The sequence below is a fragment of the Coccinella septempunctata genome, chromosome 2 (genome assembly GCF_907165205.1).
Source record: "Coccinella septempunctata chromosome 2, icCocSept1.1, whole genome shotgun sequence".
Taxonomy (NCBI): domain Eukaryota; kingdom Metazoa; phylum Arthropoda; class Insecta; order Coleoptera; family Coccinellidae; genus Coccinella; species Coccinella septempunctata.
In genome coordinates, this window is record NC_058190.1 from 50,776,499 (window position 1) to 50,802,327 (window position 25,829).

The window sequence follows — 25,829 nt, forward strand, 5'->3', positions numbered from 1 at the left end:
GATACTGTTCCGTTTTGAAGCGGAAAAAATGTGTATAAATATTTGGCCGGAAGTATCCGGAAATGCATAGAGAATATCTCTAGAAATGATAGAAAATGTGTCAAGTTCGTTTCGTAGCATAGAATCGTTATAGGAATACGAAGTACATAGTATAATTATATTAAATCATTAAAATTGAGGACCCAAATATAATTGTAATAGTGTATTGGATGTAATATGATACTATACTGTTTTCTTCTTCAAAACTCTAATAAAAAATTTGCCTTTTAATTTATCCATAGAAATTTCAAACTATATGCCTACTACGTATAGTTCAGTATAAAATGTTTCATTCAAAGGGAAATTTATTTCGAAATATGTTTCAAAACTTGAATAATGAGAATATATTGTTCACGTTTTTATGAGTTGGATTTTATGTATATTCGGGAATCGATTCAATAAAAAATAATTTATTTCATTTCGAAATATGCGTGATACCGTTGAAGATACGCCATGTAGCCACAGTCTGGAAATCCAAAAATAGCCTGAATTCCAATCCCAGTACGACTGATGTTAATTTCAAAATGAATAGAGTCACGTGTCTGGGATGAAAAAATATCAATATTGAACACGTTAACTGTCAACAAGCAGTTATGTATTAATATAATCTTTCAAGAGATAAATCTCCCGGTTATTGACTCCGGTTTTGCGGGTTCTTTCGTTACACACGTTTAAGATTGAACGGAAAGAACTCTATTTTGTGCTATGAATAATTATGGAAACAGAAATATTTCAATATTAGATTCTTGCCATTTTACGGTTTCATAATGAGCTATGCCACCCCTGGAAAAACAAAATTTCCTTCAGAATAACAAGCTAAATCTATGACACTTCACATCTGTGTTGCATTGAGCCAAAGTACCCAATTTTCCGAATTTCAGGGATATTTTTTATTTTTGAACATCAAATCGTTCGAAAACTGCGCAATATACGAGAGAATATGAAGAATACTTTTATTTTACAGAACGTTCAAATATTCATTAGTTAGCCTCCAACTTAGTTGAGGGTTCTTTAAATTTTTGATATTTTTATGGTACGTAAGGTCATAATGAAAAAACTGGAAGACGTGAGTGACATCTTGTGTTAGAATACGAGCCTATTCCCAACAAATGGTATGGGAAAAAAGTATTTCTTCCGATCACAAGAATCTACTGTTAGAGGTGTTGGTCTTCAATAGGTTTAAATATTGTCAATCTGAGGTCATGTGCTGGAACAAGCTAAGAACTACAGATTAGAGGCCATCAAAATTCCATAGTCTTTTAGGTTTTTTTTGATTATACATACATTATATGGGAGTGTCAATTCGTCAATTCCAAATTTATGTATCACTTGTATGAGTAAAAATTAGGAGTTTAACAATACCTCACAAAATATTCATTTCTTCGTATGATTCACATTTTTTCTCTCAAGAGATGATTACAATGAAAATTCCGTTTTTGTCCATTCAATAATATTCTACAAAAGGCATAGTGGAGATTTTTCCGAGAAATTTTCCAACGATAAATTTCCACTGTTTCCCGATGCTTCCATACGATATCGTTCGGAAATTTCCCCTATTACTATTCCCCTTTTTGAAGGGTTGTCTCCCGTCCGAACGGCATGAAAAATTAAGCGGACAGCACCACGTTGACAAATTGCCCATGCATGCCGTGAAATTTGTTCGTTTTCTGAAACTGATTGAGCATACATATACAATTCCGCGAATTGACGTACATCTCTCATCCCTCTTGTTAATTCGCCAGTTTTGAGCATGATTCAGTTGGCAAAGCGGAATCGTCGAACAAATCACGTTGTTTTATTCATTGGAAGTACTGTTTGAAATAGCGTTCACCGCGTTTACGCGCGAAGAAATGTATATTTGCTCGTGACATATCAGGCCGAAGAGTTATCACATGTCGCGTGGATATACATATCCGGATAAAGAAGATTTTAGGGGTAGTAGAACATTTTTTCTACTCCAATAATCTTCTAGTTGTTTATTGATATGAAGGGATCATAAAACCCTTTATCAATGAAAAAGTTGTAAAATTCTATTGTCCAAGAGTGGATTTGTGAATAAGGACCTCTTTTATATATCTAGAATAACGTATAGTACCTATGTGCAAATGAAATTTAGTCGAATGATTCACATTTTCAACGCAGGTTACCTATATGGATCCATCACGTATTTTTTAAGAAAAACAATAAAGGTTCGATATCGAAAATAATGCGTGACCTTCATTCGCCGAATTTCCTCCAGCATGTAACCAACGGGGTTAAATGTCTTTGTCGAACTCATTTCCGGGTTAATCGAACGTCCGATGGCTAATCAAACGAAAGATGCCATTAAGTTTACTGTCGACCGATTAGGCTGATAACAGCTTATGTGTGTCGTGATTCGGCACGATAAATCCCTCGTGCTTGGAACAACGGAAAATCGATCGATTTTCGCGTAGCGATGCGCACCGACGGCTATCGGCGTTTTTCGCCCGATTTTCCGAGTTTCCCTGATAGAGCGACGGCTGCGTTTCGATAATTCATGAGATAGGCGGGAAAGCTGAGATACGAGTGACGTCCAGTCTCATAGAGCAGGTCTAAACTATACCGTATAACGCACTTGAAAGACTTTTGAAAGTCCTCGTGGCAGCGAAACTCGTCAATTGCAATTACCACTGATTATGTAGTTTTAAATGTAATCGATGTTCTCGCTGAAATTAACGAAATTTATGAATTTCGATAACTCCACAGATATTAACTGTGGTGTTGTCCAAAGCCCGTTTACAACAGCCGAGAATTCACTCGAGAATTCACGCGCCGTGAATTCTTTACAGTTAAGCCCGTTTGTACCATCCGAGAATTCTTTGGAGAATTCTCTACCAAATTCTGGTAAGAAAACGGCAGAGATTATTTTGTATGCAACTGAACAGCGAATTCTACCGAAAGTGCGTACCTATGTAACGGTAAAGAATTCACGGCGCCTGAATTCTCGAGTAAATTTTCTAGAGAATTCTCGGCTTTTGCAAACGGGCTTTACATACGCACTTTCGGTAGAATTAACTGTTCAGTTGCATACAAAATAATCTCTGCCGCTTTCTCACCAATATTTGGTAGAGAATTCTCTAGAGAATTTACTCGAGAATTTATGCGCCGTGTATTCTTTACCGTTACATACGCACTTTCGGCAGAATTGTCTGTTCAGTTGCATACAAAAGAATCTTTGCCGTTTTCTTACCAAAATTTGGTAGAGAATTCTCCAGAGAGTATTGCAAACTTTGAAGACCGAACCATTCGCCATTTTGCAACATCCACTCAAAGCGAGCCACAGATGAACAACATCTGCGGTATATTATAATTTATAATCGTATTTTTTGTATTGAGATGTAGATAATAGGTAATAGGTACTTGTTCATACTCAAAAGTGCCAGATTTTCATACAGATGGTTAATCTCGGTGTTGCAGATATGCTGACCTATTAATCTGACACTAATCAGGGGGGTTTCTTAATATGATATTTTGAAAATGATAAAAATGCATTTTTTTAAAATATTTCCTTCCTGTACCTCTAATAGTTTTTGTAATAATTATGAAAGTTGTCGATAATAAAATTCAGTCTTCAGTCTTCGACCCAAAGGGCGATGAGCACGAGAGCTTAGCCATACATGCGAAAGGCCAAGGTCAAAGTAGAAACCCAGTCTAATGTACATTCATCGCTATATATCTAAAAAACGTTTGAACGTATTGGGTTGTTCGGAAAGTCATTTCGTTTTTTTTGGGGAACATGAAAGACAGTTTTCGTATAATGAATAAATATTTTATTAAATTATATATTGGCCATTCTGGTCCAACACCTTTTGCCATCTTTCTGGCAGTAACATAATTCCCCTCTCATAAAAGTTTTGGTCCTTGCTGGCAAAAAACTGGTTCAGGTGGTTTTTGACATCTTCATTTGAGGTAAAGGTTTTGCCATCCAAAAAATTTTGCAGGGACCGGAACAAATAGTAGTCGGAAGGCGCCAGATCTGGAGAATATGGTGGATGTTGCAGTACGTCCCATTCAAGCTGTAAAAGTTTTTGGCGAGTGACCAAACTTGTGTGAGGTCTCGCATTATCCTGGTGGAACACTACACCCTTCATGTTGATTAATTCGGGCCTCTTCTCTTTAAGTGAATCATTCAATTTGTCCAGCTGATGACAATAGACTTCTGAATTAATCGTTGTATTGTCCGGCAAAAGCTCAAAAAAAAAACGATTCCTTTGACATCCCACCAAACGGAGAGCATCACCTTTTTTTGGTGAATGTTGGCTTTTGACACGCTTTGAGCCGGTTCATCTTTTCTGCTCCATGACCTCTTGCGTTTAACATTGTGGTATACAACCCATTTTTCGTCCCCAGTAATAATCCGCTTCAAAAATGGATCATTTTCTTGACGTTTGAGGAGCGAATCACACGCGTCAACGCGACGACACAAATTTCGCTCCGTAAGGACATGGGGCACCCACACATCGAGCTTCGAGGTTAAGTTCATGCCTTTCAAATGGCCATAAACAGTTGAATTCGACAAATTTAATCTCTCACCGATCTCTCGTGTGGTTATTCGCCGATTTGCATCAACTAATGCCTTTATCGCATCTTTGTCAGCTTCGACCGGCCTTCCAGACCGTGGTGCATCTTCGACATCAAAATTGCCGGATCGAAATTTTGCAAACCAGTTCTGGCACTGGCGTACTGTTAACACGCCTTCTCCATACACATCCGTCAATTTTTTTCTCGCTTGGACAGCATTTTTACCTTTTCTGAAGTAAAAAAGTAAAATATGACGAAAATGCTGCTTATAGCTCTCCATATTTAAAAGGGCACCAACCAAAAACTACTGTGTAGAATTAATAGAACTTTTTCACACACAAGCCTTGCAATATCAGCTCTCAAGACATATAATGGTTATGCGGCTTAAGTGTGAAGTTAGTTTCGAAAAAACGTCATTAAGTCCTCTGACGGGAAAAAACGAAATGACTTTCCGAACAACCTAATAGAAAAAATTGCTTCGGACGAAATTTATAGAAAATATTACGCTCTACAACTTCAATAATGAATGCGAAAGCGATTTGAAGCCCAGGAGGGAAGATAATTCAAGAAAACTTATTTTTGTAACCCGAATTTCCCTCTTGGCTTCTCAACCATTTTTTCGATATTCTGGTGAACGTAAGTCACTGATCAACTATTGATCATTTAATCGAATGGATGTGGCCGTTATTTAACGATCATTTGTGGACGCTTGTGGAAAATGTCAAAAATATGACGAATTTTGCCCGTATGGTCCTTTTGCCTCACGCTTGTCGATCGGCTTAGATGATGTATCAATTCATGATTGAAAGGAATTTTCATAGATCTTGAATATACCCATTCACCCCACTGTGAATCTCACAGTTTCTTTCCAAGAGATGTGAGATACTAAATCCAGTCCTGTGCGAAGGGGGCTCGGTTCCAAACCGTGGCAAAAGTCAGGACAGGCGCTTTCTGAATACGGAACATCAACGGAAGAACCGACTAACGGATCGCAACCATGCAGATCCCGTTAGCGCTGGTAACCTAGTGCCAAGATTACGTACAAAACCCACTGCCGTTGCTTTCCGCTAAACATCACGCTATGTAGACGACGACGTGTTCGTCGTTGCCATCTGCAGTTTCCACCATGACTATGACTACGAGGTCTATGTCGGCTCGATAATAGAGGTATGATGTCAACTGTTGATGGCAACGTTATTACCGATACATGCCAATGTTAAATGGGCATTTGTCGTGGTATTTCTTTAACGCATCGCAGATATGGTAAAGGCAACAGTTACGCTTCTTTTTATTGATCGTCTTTGCCGGCTTTTTCTGGCCAACAAACGTACTTACAACCCTTCAGGATTAGATTTGCCGATGAAGAGGGTGAATCTCTGAGGGTATAAATGATGTTGCTCATTTCCAGTGGAACTCCAAACAATGATATAATAATAATCCGCATATTTCATCTATGGCTCAAAGAAGAGGTCATTTGGACAAGACAGGTTAATCTAGGTGCTGACAGTGAAAAAGAGTGAAGAATTTCGAAACTATTTGTCACTTGACGCACATACCGAAAAGATATACTATGAAGGATTCCAAGAGTAAGTTGGAAAGACAAGAAAAAGAATAAAATGGAAGTTTATTACACTACGACTTGAGGGAATCTTATAACGCAGTATAATAGGGTGGGACATTTTAAGAGCTGCATATTTATTTTAACTACTGCATCACCACAATTTCATCGAAGTTCAACCAATGAGTGAAAATCCACTGAGACAAAAACATTCCTTAGATTATGAAGTGAAAATAATCTGCGAAGGATATTATTCAATATCACTATAACACTACTCTCCTTTGGGGAGCATTTCACTATAATAATCCTTACAAATAGAAACCACAATCAAGATGAAGAAATCCCGTGAAAAAACTAGCGGATTAAAGTACCTGAAGACTACGCTTTTAATAAAATGAGGTAGTCTGAGCTTCCGTTCTATAAAAAAGGAGAATTTGCGTGTTTCAACATATTCAATTACTTATTTTCGAAATAATTTTCTCAGAACACGACATGCAATCCGAATTTAGATGCTGAGTAAGGGAGTAAAGTTTACCTGTCATCACAGTGTTGCTCGGCGGAGTGGAGGAAGCTGCTTGCTGAGTCTGCTGCGCTGGCTGCTGAGGCGGCTGAGGGGGCGGTTGACTCGTCTGTATAGCGTTCTGAACCGGCTGATTTTTTTCCGAATTACTGACTTCGACAACGGTGGCACCCGAGCTGTTCGCCTCCTCTGGGGGAGATCCTTGGACATCTTGCACTTCGTGAATTTCTAAAGTGATGATGTCCTGATCTGCCAGCTTAACGAGATACAGGGTGGTCTTCGTGGGGGTATACACTTTGACTTAGTTTATTTTCAACTCCTTCCCAAAAATACGGTTTAAAACGCGACGAACATCGATAAATCGATCGGAAAATCCAGTAGAAAACCTTATAAAATACGTACAAAATTGGGATTACAAAAACGTCAAAGAACACTTACGATTTTTCCAGAATAAAAGGATTACAATGAATTCAAAAGACGAAGATGACACCGAGTTAAATATTATAAAGAGAATTGCTCGATTGGTGTTAGATCAGTCGATTCAGATGGCTCAGTCGGGTAATCAGTCGGTAACAGTCTTTAAATTTCGAGATGATGTCAATGCGGATTTGGACAGGGACTTTTCATTTTGGAACTATTGCTTCAAAAATGCTGGATTCTCTCTGGAGAGAGGGTTTCAAACTGAGAATTCGATTGATAATATGGCTGGAATGGAGCATGAGAAAATATGCAGCATGTGGAAATTGGGTTATTGAAATGTTAAGAATAAAATACCAGATAATTCACTTTTTTCTGACACATCCTAGTAGCAAATGGGGGAACCTCAGTTCTCGTTCCATTTCCAATGCTCGGAATGTGTTACATGGAGAAATAGATCAATAATTTTTTCAATCGATACCGTCGAAAACAAGTCCCGAAAAGCTTCCTCGCACAAAAACGATATACGATCGTCTCCCGGTGGTCACGTTTGCGATTTTTCGAAGGGGTTGAAACCCCTGTACGAACCGATATGATGTGTTCACACACTGACGCAATTTCAGTTGACCCCGTTACCCGGAAATTTTCATGAGGAAACGCGTACAGAGTTTTCTCGGCCGATTGTATACATTCGGGGTGATAGTAGGGTAGTTTCGATACTACGCCGTGAGAGGGCTGGGGGTTGCGCAGGCAGTTTTACACTGGGGAAGATATCGACGATTTTTGGGACTGCGTATTATGACGATGATCTCCATCATCAGGAATTAGATCGAGAGCGCCTATTAAATTTTGAGTATTCCGCATCCCGAAGCTTTAATTGTTGACTACGTGAAAAGCTACAGGGTGTCCCGACATTACTGGTCACTAATTCTGTAAATTTAAATAATTTCTTTGGACGAAGCTACTTACAGCTCTCTACACTAAGATGGATTTCATTTATTTTCTCTGGAACAATAGCAATATTGTGTGTCAGCTAAGTCAGTTCGGCAGTTATAGCAAGCCTTTCAACATATTGCTTTTAACTTTTCGAAGTACACTGAGACAACTGAACCTTCTCCCAACAAAGATGGCAGCATGACGCCAATAGTGAACTCAAAAATTCTATGATCCAAAATATTTTTTTTTTGTCCAGCTGATGAAAACCATTCAAAACTCTTGGTGAAAAGAAACTTTTTTGGTTTGCTATTCCAATTGCTGAATTGTATGTCATGATTATCTAAGGTTTTCCATAACCAAAAACCGACTAATTAAATTCTACGAGCATAAAATATTGTCTGCCTTTCCCATATTGACGTGATACCAGCTACGCGATGTTATCAGAAGAAAAACATGAATGGTAATACCGTTAACATCTCGCATGAATATGCAAGTGTGGCTAATACCCCCCTTCAATGAAATTTCATCATTGCTCCCCTCAAAGTTACGTGAAGCGTTTTCAGCGGTGAATTTTCCTGTGTGAAACCGGCCGTCGGAGCACGCATGCCTGAGGAGGACCGAAAAGCAGCGCAAAACGTCGCCTTCGATCGGTAGCGCTTCTGTTCAAATTCGCGGATCAGGTGTGAGGAAGGAGGGGTGCTTACTTGGAAGGTCTGGGGTGCCGTCAAGATGCAATGCATCAAGAATGCTTTTAGGGTGCTCCGCAGAGTAATCGAAAGCTGGGAATTTTCAGTAGTAATGAAAAAAAAAAGCAATTCCCTCAAAACTTATAATGATCATTATAATTATGTATTGTATACCTAATATTATCTCTAGGTAGATACTGTATATTTGGCTCAAAAACTTTGGAAAAGTTGGATTCGTTTTTTTTTTTTCATTTTTAGAGCTTCTATGAATGGTCAGTTTTAGTATATGAATCTTTGGTTGTGGAATATTTGCACCAAGAGTCTTTAACAAGAAGTATACCCAAAAGACTCAAACAACCTGACCTGAATGCTATGGATTTCTCTTTTTCGGATATCTTAAATTTGAAGTTTATGCAAATGAACCAGATTTTCCAGTGCAGTTAAGAAAACTGACATGACTTACTCGAAAACATAATTACAAAATGTTAGATGGTCATCAAGTGCGCTCCAGAAATAATTGGCAATTTACAGCTACCATATTTAGAGTGTTGAGAACGAGAAAAAACAGAATACATTTACTAGTTATGATAGGATTTCTCTAAAACTTCCATTACTGACCAATTCAAAAAATACAGAGGTCGCAAAGAACCTGCGGTTCTTCGCTGAAATACGAGAGGTGCTGTCACAAGCCAATTGTTTGTTTTCTTATTTGCCTGTATTCGAAATTGACGACACGTCTCATTCGTTCACGATTTTTCAGCACCAACCCATAGAAAGGACAATCCTGTCCACTTATTATCCCGCCTTCACAGCAACAATAGCTCTTAATCTGAGCCATTGTTGAATACCTGGCTTATCCGATAATAACACAAGAAGGAAACAGTAGTGCAGGGTTCAAAGTACCGTGATTTGATCTTTCTCAAGGTGCCAATGAGCGGGTCAGTAGATCCTACTCATTTTTGTATGGTTTTAATAATTGTCTCCCACGCTCCTTCAGGTAGGGGAACTATATGCCGATGTATCGAATGACGCATGTGTTCGAACACCTTTGCATTCAAATTACATGCAACAGATGTGGGGGAGCTTACTTGGAGCGCATTTGGGCTTTACAGTTAGATCGATCGTTTGTGGAATTAACAGGTAGGTACAGGTAATTCAAGATGCAGTTTTCGACATCTGCCAGGTTCGATTTCCGAGTCCATTATTGTGGACTTTTCAGGCACAACGGCGTTTCATGATTGAAGTGTGTTCATCCATGAGGAATGAGATAAGAAACAAGGGACTACCTAATTTCTTATTGTCATTGTTGACAGGTTTCAAAGACAGCACACAACAAGAAAAAAAAAATGATTTCTGCTATGCGACAATTCTTATTTGATACCTATTTCTCGTTTTAATTTGCAGCGTTTTTCATCTCGAAAATTCTCTTAGCACAGAAGGATGAATGAAAAATTCTTGTTATCTTTTGTGATCGAAAAAAATTTCTCAGTTAATATTCTTTAAAGCAGACACTAAAGCCGTTAAAAGCCTGACTATTGTATTGGTATAAGCCACTTAATCGATCAAATTCTGAAACACTTAAGAAATAAAATATAAAACACTAAAACCAGAGAGGATACAAATTATACCATATGAGAAAAAGACGCCGATAATGCAGAGGTATGATTTGATTGACCAATTTCCTTTGTAACGAATGAACCGTTACCGAGACATAGCTGCGTATAAAATATCCAAAAAATAACGAGGTGGAACGATCACGATAATATTCAAGATATTAATTAATTCAACAGTTAGGTGTCAATCCGCGGGTTAGAAGCCATTTCGATTCCTTCCATACTGCCGGTTCTTCTGGTAATCTTTTATGAAGTAACGGTATCGCGTTCTGCGGCTTCTTGTGCGCCCTGTATCGATGTTTTCAATCGTGATCTGTTATGATGAAACAAATCGTCGATTATTGCCCATATTCGGCGTTGCGAGTCTTCTAGGAAGACTTTGGAACGGGAAACTTCAGATCTTATATGGCTGATTAGGCGGGGCCTGAAGAAACATGCAACGTTTTCTTCTTTATGGGTCATTTAATATTCATAATATTTAATCGTGTTTTTATAACTTTCCAATCTATTTCAGAAAAAATCTTAGTTCAGGTTTACCAGTGGTCTGTATATCTTTTAGAGGAGGTAGAATAGTACTTTTCATCGTACAAAAAAATCCAGAAAATGGCGAAAATGCATATTATCCCAAATGTGTCAAAAATATGCCTTGCCATATAACATAGAAGGTAGAAAATCTTACAGTTTCAACAAGCCGAAACAATAAAAATTGGCCATTGGTCGCGAAAATCAGTTTTTTTGAATTATCTCCTCTCCTGGGCTTCACATTGTTTTGGCATTCATTATAAAAGTTGTAGAGCATAAAATTTTCTACAAATTTTGTCTCAAGCATTTTTTTCTACGTTTGAACGTTCTTGAGATATATGGCGATTAATGTACATTAGACTGGGTTTCTACACTGACCTTGGTCTTTCGCATGTGTGACTAAGCTCCTCACCCTTATTACCCTCAAGCTCGAAAACGGTTAAGGATATGAAAAATTGCTTCAGACAAAAGTTGTATAGAATTTTATTATCTACAACTTTCATAATTAATACAGAAACGATTGGAGGTACAGAAAGGGAGATATTTTGAAAAAATGCATTTTTATCATCTTCAAACTGTCATATTAAGAAAGACCCCAATGATAAGTGTCAGATTAATGGGTTAACACGTCTGCAACACATATTTTCAAAGGACCGCTGTGATCTTGCTTCACGTCCGAATTTTTCTAGAAAAGTACCTTTCTTTGGGTCCAATTTACATATCTAAAGATCTGACAAGTTCTAATTTTTTTTTAATTCTCTAATAGAGATACGTAGGGCATATACAGTATCTTAATCTGACACGCTCGAGTATGTACACCTCACGATTTTTTTTACATCTTTGAAAACCTGCAGACGCCTCCCCCACCGCTGTAAGTGCCTACATCATAGAACCTTTTTTTCTTTGTACCAACTAATCTTCAAAATCCACTAGGTCTCCACGACGCTCGAGTAAATCCTGATTTAGCATCGTCTGCTCCCCAACTACATATAATGGAAATAAAAAAACCATTTGCTATAATGTTTGGTGTCAACATACAGTTAACATGCCTGATGAAATGGCAACAGTAGGCAAGACTGCATTAGATCGACAACATAGCAGAGAAATTAACAAAATTTGTGGAGTCTACAGGCTCAAAAAAGGTAATCGAGATATTCGGCATATTGTCAATGAGATTTTCGATGGAGCTTGACGAATGTTTGTCCATCAAAGCATCACATCGACATTTTTGGAAGAGGAGAGTTTAAAATTAGTCCAGCTAACGGTATTGTACAGAATTTGGCACGCCGAAAACGAGGAAACATCTCGAGGAATTAAAATTGCACTCCTCCTTTCAAGATCGCCCAACAAAAACACCTTGAACTCTCTCTCCGTTCTTCCCATTACGAAACACGGGGCGGGCGAGCTCGCGAGAACGATTCGTCGACTTTTTCCTTCGCGGTCAATCAGAAACACAATTTAGGCAGCGGCGTTAACCAGGAGGTCGTTCAACTCTATGGCAGGAATATTTTAGATAGAGAAACAGTTAGACCGTTTTTCGACAATGCGATATGCAAATAGAAATTCGGAGGTACAACGCCACGGGGCGTGTAATTTGGTGATGTCATATTGTGTTTTTATGCGATAAGCGTGTTGAATGTTGTATACCCGCTTTAATTTCTGGAACCACGACCGAATAGTTGCATTTCTCTGTTTTTAATTCGGTATGAAAAGTGGGGGAGCTGTCTAACTGAAGGATGTACGGAATTCACGATCAATTTATGAGAGGAAGTGTGACATATACACAGGGCGTCAGTCGCAATGGCGTGTAAGTGATATTGTAGGATATTCACAATCTTCTCAGGAGAGATTACCTGAATGATGGTGATGATTTTAGATTGTGCCTACTTGAGAGAACCACATGCAAGGCGCAATGTTTCTATAAACATAAATGGAATTTGCTCTATACGCACAAAGGGTGTCCTGGCACTACGCGACCCATTCTCAGGTGTGAATAAAGTATGAAAAAGACGATTCGAAAATGCTTTATTTTTTTTTCCTACGACAGATATGTGCCCACAAATGAAGAATGATACCTACCTCCCACAATTCAGTATTTTTGTAATAACTGTCGAATGACGCAACCGATTTTGGTAATTTTTCGAATTTGAGTCGATATATATGTAGTTTATTTCGAAAACCTTCCCCATAAGTCATCAGGACCACTAGCTACGGGCTGACCCTAGCTCTCAATGGTCCAATATGTTCTTTACTTGAAAATTTTTCAATTCTCCAATATTTTCAATTTGAGAGGCAAGCTCACATTCTGTCAACGTGACTTAACTAAACGAACTCATCCAAGAAGTCGCAAATTTGCGTCATATCATCTAACTATCATCGGCGTTAAGCAATGGAAACACTGGAAACAGAGTTTCTTGTCATAACTTTCCAATGTGGTCATGCTCTCGCCCTTACATAAAACTGATCGAGAGCGAAAACTGGGTTTTCGGAGCCCCATGCTGCACTTAACGCTCGATTTCACTCTTGCTTTTCGGTGTTAACCCAAATTTAACCCCAGCAATCGATATGCTCATCTTACTCATTCCAACTTGGGCGTTGATGCAGCATATGCATCAGGATCCGATCCGATAGATGTTACATCGATCCAAACAGGTTTTGTCATGCATGTGCATCTCATAATGTCGACAAAAAAAAAATGGGGGAGTTGATGCTTTATTCCCAAGGCGTCTCAACTCTAAAAAAGTCATAAAATCTATTCTCTATCCGGAATCCGATGAAGAAGAAATACAATCTCGTCCCATGTGAAAAATCCGGAGAAAATCGGAAAATTTCGAATCGCCATTACATCATCGCATTTTTCCGGCCACACGATCAACGTGGCGCCCTCTGTGCGATTTTCCCGAAACATTTTCGTCGGCGTGCTCGAAAAAGGAAACTTTCCGATAGGATTTTTGGCAGGGTCAGCGACCGGACGAGGCGAGAGCCAAAACTTCGGGCGCACGTTTCGAACCCACGAATATCCATCAACTGCTGGAGTCCAAACTCTACGCCTACGGCAGGAAGGAGATAAAAGGACGACCACTGCGTATGTGAAGGCATAAATTGAAGAGGAACAATTATGGGGGTCATAAAATTTCCCAATTGGGGGGCTTCGACTGCCATAAAGAATGACCATGGGAGTTTCGGATGATATTCAAAGGTATTGGTGATGGACCCACCTATAGACCCAGAGTATATATGCATGTTGGCTGCTAGTTGTACAGAAAAATCATTTTAATTTTGTTTGATTTCGATATTCTTTCCTCCTTCTCTGCTCATTACAGAACTGGTTTTGACAGAAATTTCCATTCATGATGGTCACATCACACAAGTCTAAAATGCAACTTCTTCACACTGGTGTGTGCATATTGAAATTAATATATTCACGTAATTATACTGTATCGATCCTTACGGAGAAGGTTTTGATCTAAATGTAATAGAAATTCAAAATTGACGATGTTACAATCATTTAAGGTTTATGTTTATACTGTATAATGTATAGAGCTTAATAATATTGTACCTACTCATTTTGATTCTAATTTCGATAGCCAAGGAAGAATGGAGCAATATTCTTGAAATCATTAAATGATAGTACTGATAGAAATATTCTCGAATACCTACACAAAAAAACGTTGAATGAGATTTTTCACGCAGCAACAATGTTAGAAAATCTCGAATTCAAACAAAAATAAATTGAATTTCCATAGCAAAGAAGAAGAAAGTTTTCACTTCATGAACTTTAGGCAAATTCTTTAGTTCATTCTTCGACATTTCAAAAGACTTGTTAGATGGAGTATTCTGTGAGGCATACGACATAGCCCATTCAAAAATTACCGTTAAAAATTAATCAAATTCCAATTATCGCTGCCTAAATCTATCTTTTTGGGCGTGTTCAGAAGAGAAATAATTATAGAAGATGACGTAATAACAACGTTTTTGGCGAAATTACTTGTGTGGTCTCACGAATAGGTTGGTCATGGAGATTGTTGAGGAAAATATGCGTTTTCGTTGGTTTATAGAGGAACGTATCACTTACATCAATACTATATTTTTGTATGTTCCTTGTAAATATAGGTTGTACCGAAATTCTATCATTTGTCTGCATAAAAAAACAAATTTGATTAATATATATGAATCTCTTAAAAAGTGTGTCAATATGGAAATAATCAACTTTAATATCTAGACCCCCATGCAAAATCAGAAGAAATATAAAAGGTGATAAACTTTGGTTTTTAGGGGAGCATTTTATACGGTTTGTTCCAATCAATTTCTATCAACCCTGTAAGCTAGATGACAGCAACCCCTAAAACCTAAAAGGGAAGAGAGTTTAAGTTATACCTTGTTTCAAACGTAATTGGATTGCCTCTTCAGGAATGCCGTAAAAATAAACGAGTAGAATAGTTACCATAGCAATGAAAAATTAAAATAATGATAAATTCCTCATTATAAAAAATTTTCAAAATGTTTTCCGCTATTTTGCAGACAAAATATAACCTATTTTCGACCCTTACGTTTTGGAAAACTTCAACAGATTATTTCCAAGAGAGACTGATAGGTAGAAGAGGGCCACTGCGCTCCCCAGACTTGAAACCTTCAGATTTTTTCCTCTGTTACATTCAGAAATTCCACATTTTCTGAAAAATTACTTCTTCACTCCTCTCCTCATCAGAAAGTGAAAAAAATGCAGCACATCTTCATCAGAAAAGAAGACACTTTCTTACGATGAACCATAGGAGGTTCCATATGCTAGAAACGACATCGAAAGAAGAAAAAGATAATTTAGTCGATCCGAGTGTAAATCAAGAAGGATTGATGTCCTGATTCATTGAAATCTACATCTTTCGAAATGGAAATCTAAGAAATTGCAGTTCTAGAAAATAACCATCAATATTGCATATGATGAAGCCAAAATAATACTCGAAAATACTAGAAACTATTTTCGTCCCATTTTCCACGTGAGCACATATATGATTTATGCCTTTGGTAGAACGCACAAGTCCCGAAACGTTGATACATTCCCCAACGGAATACTTCGAGATAGCAAAGACATACGTTCCTTATTTTAGGACCATGATTAAGCGCCTTCGACTTCTTCGTAAGACGCACAGGGGACCGAACGGCTGCCGAAAATATTTTTGTGGGAGTGTTACCAAACAGGTTGAATGTCCTCCGCCTCCTCGTTCCCTCCAAGAACTCGTTGTGGAAGATTCTCGGTATCTCTGTGATGATGGTGGAACAGCGGTGGTAGACACCACTGGTTTTATTGCCTTTTCGGTGGGATAGCATCTCGTCGTAAGTTGTTGCTTTCGATTGCCAGCCTCCTTGGAATGTAATTATCTTCTTGTGAAATTTCCGATGAATGAACAGTCATTTTCGATTCATTTATTCCAAGAATTGAATTTTGGGATCGAACTCGAAGAAAATTATCATGAATTTTTCACAATTTCTTATATGGAGAACGAACTAAGGCTGGTGCAGATACCCAAGTATTTTTCTACTTGTAACATATGTTTTAAGTGTTTCACAAGGTGAACTTTCTAGGGTCAAGTATGTCAAACCCAACTTCAGCCAAAATTTTTGAGACCACAAGTATGCACCATCACCTACGACCAATACTTTACACCAAAAATAAAAAAACTCACCCGTAATGAAGAGAATGATTTGATTTCCATGAAAGATTTCCTTTCCACAACATGAAAATTACGTTCAACTTTACTCTCACTTCACGAATCATCATGATTCTGGAGATTTCGATGTTGAACTACCTCTATGTTCATTTCGTTCTTTCATTAAACCACAGAATAGGCATCAATCATTTTTTATTGGAAGCATAGACTATGTCTATGATTGGAAGTGAATCGTTTGTCAGCATGCTTCTCCATAGAAGGATAAGAAAATTGGAATGCATCGAATACAAGCGAATTATTATCGATGTGTATATGTTTCAATCTGTGGCTCTTCAGGATATCTATGATCTACCGCTTGTCTTTTGACAAATAATATTATATTTTGCTTTCTATTGGGAGGGGTCATCCTTGCAAATTTTTTCGCAACCATTATTCCACTTCATGTAAGTATATGATTGTGTTCTTGGTTTCAATTTTTTCCTTCATCATTTTCAGTTGCGGTAAAGTTTCATACTATCAACTTATTGATTGTGTTCAACTTTAAAATGTCTGTTTCCTACGCACAACCTTCTGCCAATTGCGGTTAGTGCGAACAATGAACCCTTGTGAGGGTGATGTTGACCCCTGGTAAAATGACCCCATGCGAACTTTCTTACTTCCTGCGACTGCTATCTTCGATCGAAAATGCCCGAAATTTAAATCAGGATCCAAATGCCAGACCATTCCGAAACGCGATATTATAATGTGAAGAATAAGTGCGATGGACTTTTAATCTTGCAGAATATTAGTGGAGGGGGATGTTCGCATGAAAATAAGGAAGTCAGAACAATAACTCGCCCAAAATTATATAGCAGATACTTATTGCTCAAAATGTGTAGTATTTTCAGTGAGGTTTTTGTTCATTTTGGAAGGAAAAGACGTATCTTCCTTGAGATGCTATAACATGCGTCTCGAACATTATAGATGAAAATAGACAACACGTGTCTATCAACACATGTTACTATCTTTCTTCGAATTTTCATTATGATGAGTAGTCTTTATTCATGTTTTTAATCTTCATCTCATTGAGAGAAATGACCCGTAATCAGTTGCACCCCTGTCTCCTTGAGAAAAATTACACATATCTTCTTGCCTGATCACCAACATCTACACAAGATCCTCCCTACCAAAAACCACAGCATGGTCGTCAGCCTGCTGCCAATTTAAAACGCCATTCGCAAAGGCAAAACTCAATGGTAATGACAGGGGAAGGTCCGTAATCACAGACCAACAACAAAGATGGAATGACTCGATGGTTGTGGTTGCGGATACTCGATGGTTGAGTCTACGCTGCGCGATTTAACGGTACCAACTGAATAATAACAAATTATTGCGGGACTAGCGGCGTTGTTAGCGAAGATGTCACGCTTCAAGTTGTCATGTTGACCCAATTTCAGGTCTTGGCGGTAGATCATGACCTGTAATTTATTAGAGTTTATGGAATCATTCGCATAGATTATTCGCAACTCGAGTTTATGTTATTAAAACAGCTGGGATATGTTGGCTGCGTCTGTGGCGAAAATTTAGCCGTAGGTGCAGTAGGTGAGTAGGTGAGATGACCATATGATCGATAGGCTGAATACTGGAGGGACAGATCACCAATCAGTTTCGAGATTATTAGAGCCTTCATCACCTAAGGACAAGCAACTATAAGAAGTTGCAGGTATTAATAGACAACAAGCTTGATTTAGTTGTTTTTATTATGTAAGATATCGTTTATACCTCCATCAATAAAATAGAACCATCGGGGGTTCATTGCTCATTTGTTTGATTTTGCCTAACTCTATCAGGCCATTATGGTCATACCGCAACTACCACTGCTTGCCGTCTGGATAGTCTAGAAAACGACGAAGAGTGACTGCTATCCCAGAGAGATACCGAAAAATATTTCGAAGAAATAAAAATCAATGATGATGCAAATCCATATACATACCTACATATCACGTCATAACCGTCTTAGTGCATGACTAATTCACGTATTCAGGCATTATAATCACGAGATTCCTGAGTTATAAAAAATAACGGTTTCTATACTTCGGACAGTGGGAACCTTTAACTTTTTTTGGAGGCCCACGCTTATCAAAATTCTACTAGTGGCGGTTATTTAGAAGCTAGTGGTTGTAGACGATTGCACAATATTACGATATATTTTATACAGGCACAGTATTTCCATGTGAAGAAACTCTACAGGGTGAGTCTTTGACTCGTACAAATATTTTAACAGTAGGTTAGGTTAGGTTAGGTTAGGTTAGCTTAGCTTAACTCTACAGGGCGAGTCTTTGACTTGTGCAAATATTTTAACAGTAGGTTCTTGAGGTCAAAAGAAACACTCTTTTCCTCTACCATTTTTTCCGGATCGGCCCGTTTTGAAAGATACAGGCTCTTGAAAAACCATAAAAAAATGTTACATATTTTTAGTTCTATCTCACAAACGGTTTCATTGAAGGAAATGAATTTTGGAATACAACAAAATCTAGTGTTGAAATATTTGTACGAGTCAAAGACTCACCCTGTAAAGTAAAATAAAACATTCACATCGTTATGTTCCAACATCAATCAACGAATAAAATCAACGAATCGACTCTAAAGTAAAGACTCACCTCTTATAGTACTTGGCATCTTGAAATATCCTCATCTGCTGTTGTCCTTGAATGATGAAACGACTTTAGAAGACGGAAAACTACGAAAATTTTCACGCGCACTAAACGCTTGGTCCAAAATTAAAAAAATTAAAAATACCCCTATCGAAGCTTTTCTAACTACAATATCGGCGATGAAGGCCGAACTGATCACTCTGGGGTCAGAATTTTTTCTTCTTGAAAGTTCCAAACAACGCACGATTATTCATTGTTTTCGGGTTGTTTTCATTCAGGTGATGGTCATCGGTTTTTGCGTAACCTGAAAAGAAAAAGATGGTATGAGAACTTGTGAAGAGAAATCTTCGAATCCGATAAAGCGATAGGGAAGAAGACAGTTAACGATAAATGTTTTATGAGAGTTCGATTTGGATATTGGATGTTCATATCATCCGTGCATGTTGGGCATTGGATTGGAATTGTCCAAAATTCAAACGCCATATCTATCAGACATATTGTTAACGTTAAGACATCATGGCTGCTACTCGAATTTTATGAAACAGTTCACTTTCAAAAACCCATAAGTAATAATTGGAAAAGTATCTGATAGTTTAAGTAGTGGGAGTTTATCTTTTCCCTTCATAAAAAAATGCCGAACTGATAGAATTGTCCCACTGGAAAATGAAACGAAAATTTCACCAGATGAAACACAAATTCTACAAGAACCTTTGAAATGTTATTGTGACGCCACGTACCGGTTTTCAACTTCTAAGGAATGTCTGGTAGACAAGTAGGAAAAATCTCGACACCAACTGGCTATGCTTCACATCAACAGCAATACTGAGTGTTATAAAAAAAAGGTGTATTTGGTGGAATCAGCTTGGTATTGTGAATTATGAGCTCAATGAGCTGCCAGATGGCCAAACAGTGCGAAACCATTACTAAGGCTATCTAACGAATACAATTAATGAGTTTGAGCAGAGCTAACAGAAAAGCTTGCCTATAACTACTCCAGATATGACAAAATTATTCTCCCATACGGAAATACCCTATTCCAGTATTCCATACACCTAAAGACCCTCCATTCATAAACTGTTTTCGCCAGATATTGAGTTAATGACACTTGTATGTTTGCAACATATAAGTATAATACCAAAAAAGGGTTCTAGGACTAATTCTGAACTTGGTGAGTTTTAAAAATACGGCGAGAACTCTTTAGTTTGTGCTCAAAATATTATGCGTTCGATTTTTTTTAATCAAACGAAGATTTTTCAACCTTTAATCATTTAATAAGACTTTTTCGATCTGATTTCTTGTTATTTACCCAAATCTAATCAACAGGTTTTCCATTTTTATTCTATCTCTCTTTTCTGTGTGTCCGTTGTGTTTTCTAGATTGGCCAAACCAATTTTCCGGAGACTTTGATGTTGGAAATGGGATACTCCAAAGCTCCAAACCTTCCACCATAGAAAAAGTGTAAAATATAGTAGAGTAGGGTAGAGTAAAATACAGCAAAGTAGAATAGAATAGGGTAGAGTAGAATAGAGTGGAGTAGAGTTGGAGTAGAGTGGAGTAAAGCACACTAGAGTATAGAAGTGAAGTACTGTGAAATAGTAAGCCCGGGATTCATAAAGCTTGATCGGACAATCAACGCTTGATTGACGAATAGACGTCAATTTGTTTTTAATCGATAATTCAGTCATGATCATTCAGATTATCATTCTCGCATCAAATTAAGATGTTCCTACGTCCATTCAATTATTATCAATTGCAACTTCTTCGATATATTCAGAAATTAAAATGTTTCAGTGATTTCGTTTTAGAAATCGAGTAACTGTCCAATCGTTGATCGGACAATCAAAGTTTTATGAAAAAAATTTAAAGTAAATCAGTCCTGCGAAGCGACCATAGCTAGTACTCAAATAATCGACACTATCAGAAACATACCAGATTACGGAAAACTCAAGATTGCTATTCTTTTTGAACAAATCATTACCTCGATCAGCCAGAACACCATTACGGAGTTTTTCCCCACCTCGCGACAATCTCCGAAATTTGCTTGGGCCATTTCACACGTGCCTATAGGAAACCATCAGTGTCACGTCCTGTCTCCTTACGCGAAAGAAACTGAAAACGTGGAAAAGCCCACGGAAAACGGGGGTGGTGTATTATTGCGAACGCCAGCGTGATAGAGGAGACATTGAACTTGGAAAAGGCGTGCTGACCGGCGATTTTGCGCATAATAATTACGAGACAATGAGAACGAATTGGGAGTTTGGGGTAGAACTTTCCCTTTTTCGGGTTTCTGATACCACAGGATCAAGAGTCTTGCTTGACCTCCAGTCAGCTGATGTGAATGAGGAGAAAGAGGTGCAAATGCGATAGTGATCATTCTTAATCGAAGAAAAATATTTTCCCAAAATTTATTGAACCACAAAGTTTTTTCTGCATCTTGACTTATTATAAATTAAGAGACCTGGAATTTCCCATTATTAGCTGAACATATTGCGTATTTTTTGTCTATTGATTCAGCAAAATATGTATTATATCAACTTTTATTCTGTATTCTTCTTTTTTTCTGTTTAGAAACTTCTCCGTTTCACCCCATATACAGGTTGACCCAGAATAATTCACCAACGTATTCCCCTTGAGTATTGGGAAAAGTTCAAATGATATTTTTTCTAAAAATGTGTGTTCAATCAGTTGAGTGTCAGACTGAGTTCTTCAAGGATTAATTTCACAATAACTTTTTCGTACCCCAATCAACCTGGGGGCAACATCTTGAAAACCCAATGATTTGTACGTAAAATAATCGAAATTAACTGAGATGCATAACATCTTTCGGTAAAAATTAACTAAATCGAAGTGACCTACTGCCATTACTGGGACTATCAACAGAAGGACCATTCTGTCGAGGAAGAGTAGATGCTGACCATGATTTCGGTCTTATTTGACGTCATCAGAGCAACACAACTACCACCTCGGTAGAAATGGAACGAATTCTGGGACTGGTGATTGCCACAACTCGGATTATAGGACTATATAGACTCCAGATTTTTCATTACTTCGCACGGTTTTGTTTTTGGGATTATATTCTATATTCTACGTGAGCATTTGAAAATCTTTTCAGATTGCATGCCCATAAAACTGTGAGGAAGATAAATTCCAGTCTAAATTAGCAGAATCTAAAAGATGTATTGATTCCATTGCTATTCTTTGCGCTTTCTTATTATCAGTAAGCTTTCAACTGATCCCCTTGATCCCAAAGCTGACCCTCAACAGTTTGAATGGAAAATGGGGTGGGTTCGTCATTTGAAAGATCTTTTCTTTCTGATTATGGTTGCTCACTTTGATCTGTAGCAAAAACTGAAATGAAGAAATCATCGATCGGAATCTAATTGGAATTGGGAAATTATTCGTGGTAGTTTTCTGATCCGACTTCTTCCTTCTTCTTGAAATCTCGTCAGATTTAAAAAAAATGGACCAACTGATTTCGCCATTCCATGAACTGAACGCGAGCGAAGCTGAGGAAAAACGAGTTAAAGAGAAAGTAACAAAAATTAACATCTGACGACAATGCAGATAATCTTTTCGCAATTGGTCGAAGCTATAACCAGTCGAAATAATGTTTAATATATCGAATACACGAAGAACTTTGCACACGCCATTGTCAACCGAATGTTCGACCCAAAAATTTAGCAATACGTTTGCACTTTTCGCAATGGGCGAATTTAGACCGAGTTCATCATTGGCAAATCCAACCTATTTAGAAGACCCGTACTCATCCAGCAAATCAGCTATTTGCTGCCTCATATGTCTTTCATAATTAGTTTCCACGGATTACTGCCAAGGTCATTGACATCAAAACCTGCTTAGTTCGTTAACAGTTTGTTATTATTATGTATTTGTTGGCTCAATCACGCATAGGTTTTATTGTAGAATCACGAAATTTCGTTTGATTTGGCAAAGAAGTGAATAGCTCATTTTTCAGCATGGTAAACCGAGAGGTACACCCAAAAGAGGGTTTATTTTATCTGGAATTGGATTTGAGAAAATTGTTGAACTTTCATCCAAATTATCATCAATATTGTGTCCGATTTCTGGGTATCCCTCGTTCAATGGAGAAATTACATCTTTAATTTTTTAATTTTTTTTGCATAGAAAAATCTGAATTTTTTAATAATATTGTTCAGTTTGCGTACTGGGGACGTTTTGAATTAAACCCTCTTAGGTTCTTGGTTTCAATGGATCATTATCATTTCGTATAGTGCCAATGCCTCCACAAATATTTATAAAAGGAAATTCAAGGTGTTACATTTTAAACCAAGCCACAACATATCAAAGTTCTATATAGATGGTTCTCATTGATTGACGAAGGTTTGACAGAAAAGTCAGTTTTATGAACCTCGTGGAGAGTAGAATGAGATTTTTTCGCAACATACCCTGTATGATGAGAGTTCAAAAAAGTTAGCCAACTTTGACGACAAAGTTTTTTGGGGTACCAAATTGTTCTCGAAAAATACACACTTGGGTATAGACCAGCTCAAACTCAAAAGAAATAAACGAAAATGTATTTTGGAGGAGGTATTCATTGATCAATGAAGCTACAGGAATTCGATTTCACTCAAATGGAATATGAAATCATTATTTGTTTGCATAAATAATTTATTTCATCATACAAATAGAAAACGTTGTTGTTGATTCACCGAAATAGAATGAAAATGATGATGAATGATCGGGTTAGAACGCAGCGACAATCGAGGAAAGTTAGGTACTCACTATGAAAGAAAATATGTACAAAATAATTACTTTATCCCTTAACATACTATCCATGCACTGTCCACCAAACAAAAAACTCATCACACAAACCATAAACCAGCAGCAAGATGCGAAATCCTCACTGAAAATCACTGCGAGGTCCGACACGGAGGTGCGGGCGAAAAAACGCGGAATCGCGCGCGTGGTGTCAGCTCGGGTCGGCGTGACGGCACCGGCGAATTCGAATGGACCGCGCTACCAGTATAGGGGCCAATTGGAAAAGGGATGAGGATCGCAGCGTCCACCGAGTGGAGAAGAAGGCACCTGTTCTTGCGCGATGACGGCCAAGTGACTGAACGTAAACGACCAGGTGGAAGTCACGGGAGGTCAGTGACACAGTGTGAAGTTTACCGCTTGTGGATCCGTCGTTTGGCTAACGGTGCTCGAAGTGCACCGGCTCTATAGCGGTATCGAGGGCCGAGTCCCCGTGTACAGTTAGCTTACAACAGGATTGTGTGTGTGTGTGTTGGGGCCCAAGAGCTCATCTCTGGGTCTTTCTCACGAGAAGACCTGCCTGCTGATGATGCTGGGGAGGGTTCGGAGCCTGTACATACAGACTGTTCGGAGTCGAGGAGTGCCTTGAAGAATTGAAGATTTCGCTTTTAACCACATAGGAAATATATGCCTATATCTCATCATTTTTGGAGGAGTTTCAGAGAAAACAGTTTTCGATCACTAAATGCCTATTCAGCAATGGGAATATGCGCAGCTTTAAGATACATACAAGCTCAAACAACCAATTTCCTTTATATGAAACAACCAGTACTTCACAAAAAGAAAGTACATACATATTTCTGATAAAAATATCAAGCGACATAAAGCTTGAAATTCTCAGTTGATGAAGGGTTGAAAATACTGAGTAAAATATGGACCTCCTTCTAGTTTTGATGACATGTCATTGTATCTCGACCCAATGCCAATGCAAGCAAAAAATCTTCATTCCCATACGACTGTTGATTTTTCTCTGTGGGGGGTCTTGAATATCAGGATACCGAACATAAACTACTACCGATGTCCTGGCTTGAGTTAGTTGGATACTGGAAATGTAATAATTGAAGTTAACAAGATTAAACAATACAACCAATCCTCACTCCCTTGGGACAAATGTTACGCTCCAACTCCTTTGAATCTGGCTATTGAGCCAGTTTCTGCACGAACTTCTCATTCGCTCTAAAGATTGTTTTGAGTTTTGGATTGCAGGTGGCATTTCCACGTCTCTATGATCAGTAGGTCCTGATCGCGTTACGATGTTCAAAATCTATGATACTTAGTTTTTTTTCTGCTTCCCTATAATTGTTAACAATGAAAACAATCTTTGGATTTGCTGGTGGGACAATAGTTTGGCTTGGATTTGTCCACCTTTGGTAAAAAAATTTTACGTCAATATCACGAATTTAGTTCCCCAAATCTTGCATGATTGGTGATTTATGGATATCGATTTTGAACTTGACTTCAATGAAGATGTTCGTTGGGCTCTTTTCAGGTCAACAGAAGTCATGACTCCTTAGATGGGTAGATTTCAAAGGTAGATTTCTTCCACTGCGACCTTGAGATCTATTGAGCTCTCCATCAGAGCTTCTTTCGCCGCTATGTCTTCTAAAGGCTCTCCAGCAAATTTCTGATCCAAAGCATTTTTTGGGATGGCAATAGCTAGAGGTTTCCCGTCACCAGGTGATCGGGGGTTACATTCCTGAGGCGATAATGCTCAGGAAGGAGGTGTAGAGTATTACTTCTCAGATCTCCCCAAGGGAGATTTTGAAATGTTCCAATCCCGAAACTCTTTTCTTGCAGGCACATTTTCCAAAGTTCTCACCTTTATTCACATTGAAGTGGAAAGCAACGTCGATGGATGACCAAAGAGTAACAAAAAATAAAATAATCTGCACCGATACACATG

At 38.1% G+C, this 25,829-nt stretch overlaps 1 protein-coding gene across 3 annotated transcripts in view; it reads right to left on the reverse strand.

The window, feature by feature from the left end:
* Positions 1-24,095, reverse strand: part of LOC123306296 (probable nuclear hormone receptor HR3) — an 89,352-nt gene extending 65,257 nt beyond the window's left edge. The window contains exons 1-2 of one of the 3 annotated variants that reach the window (XM_044888217.1): positions 23,984-24,095; positions 19,139-19,436 (exon numbers count right to left, since the gene is read on the reverse strand). In XM_044888217.1, the coding sequence (XP_044744152.1) occupies positions 19,139-19,157 (19 nt within the window). In that variant the 5' untranslated portion in view covers positions 19,158-19,436; positions 23,984-24,095. Of the gene's footprint in view, positions 1-6,674; positions 7,715-19,138; positions 19,437-23,923 lie in introns of those variants that run through there. The other 2 variants (XM_044888216.1, XM_044888218.1) reach the window with 2 other exon arrangements.
* Positions 24,096-25,829: the final 1,734 nt, after the last annotated feature.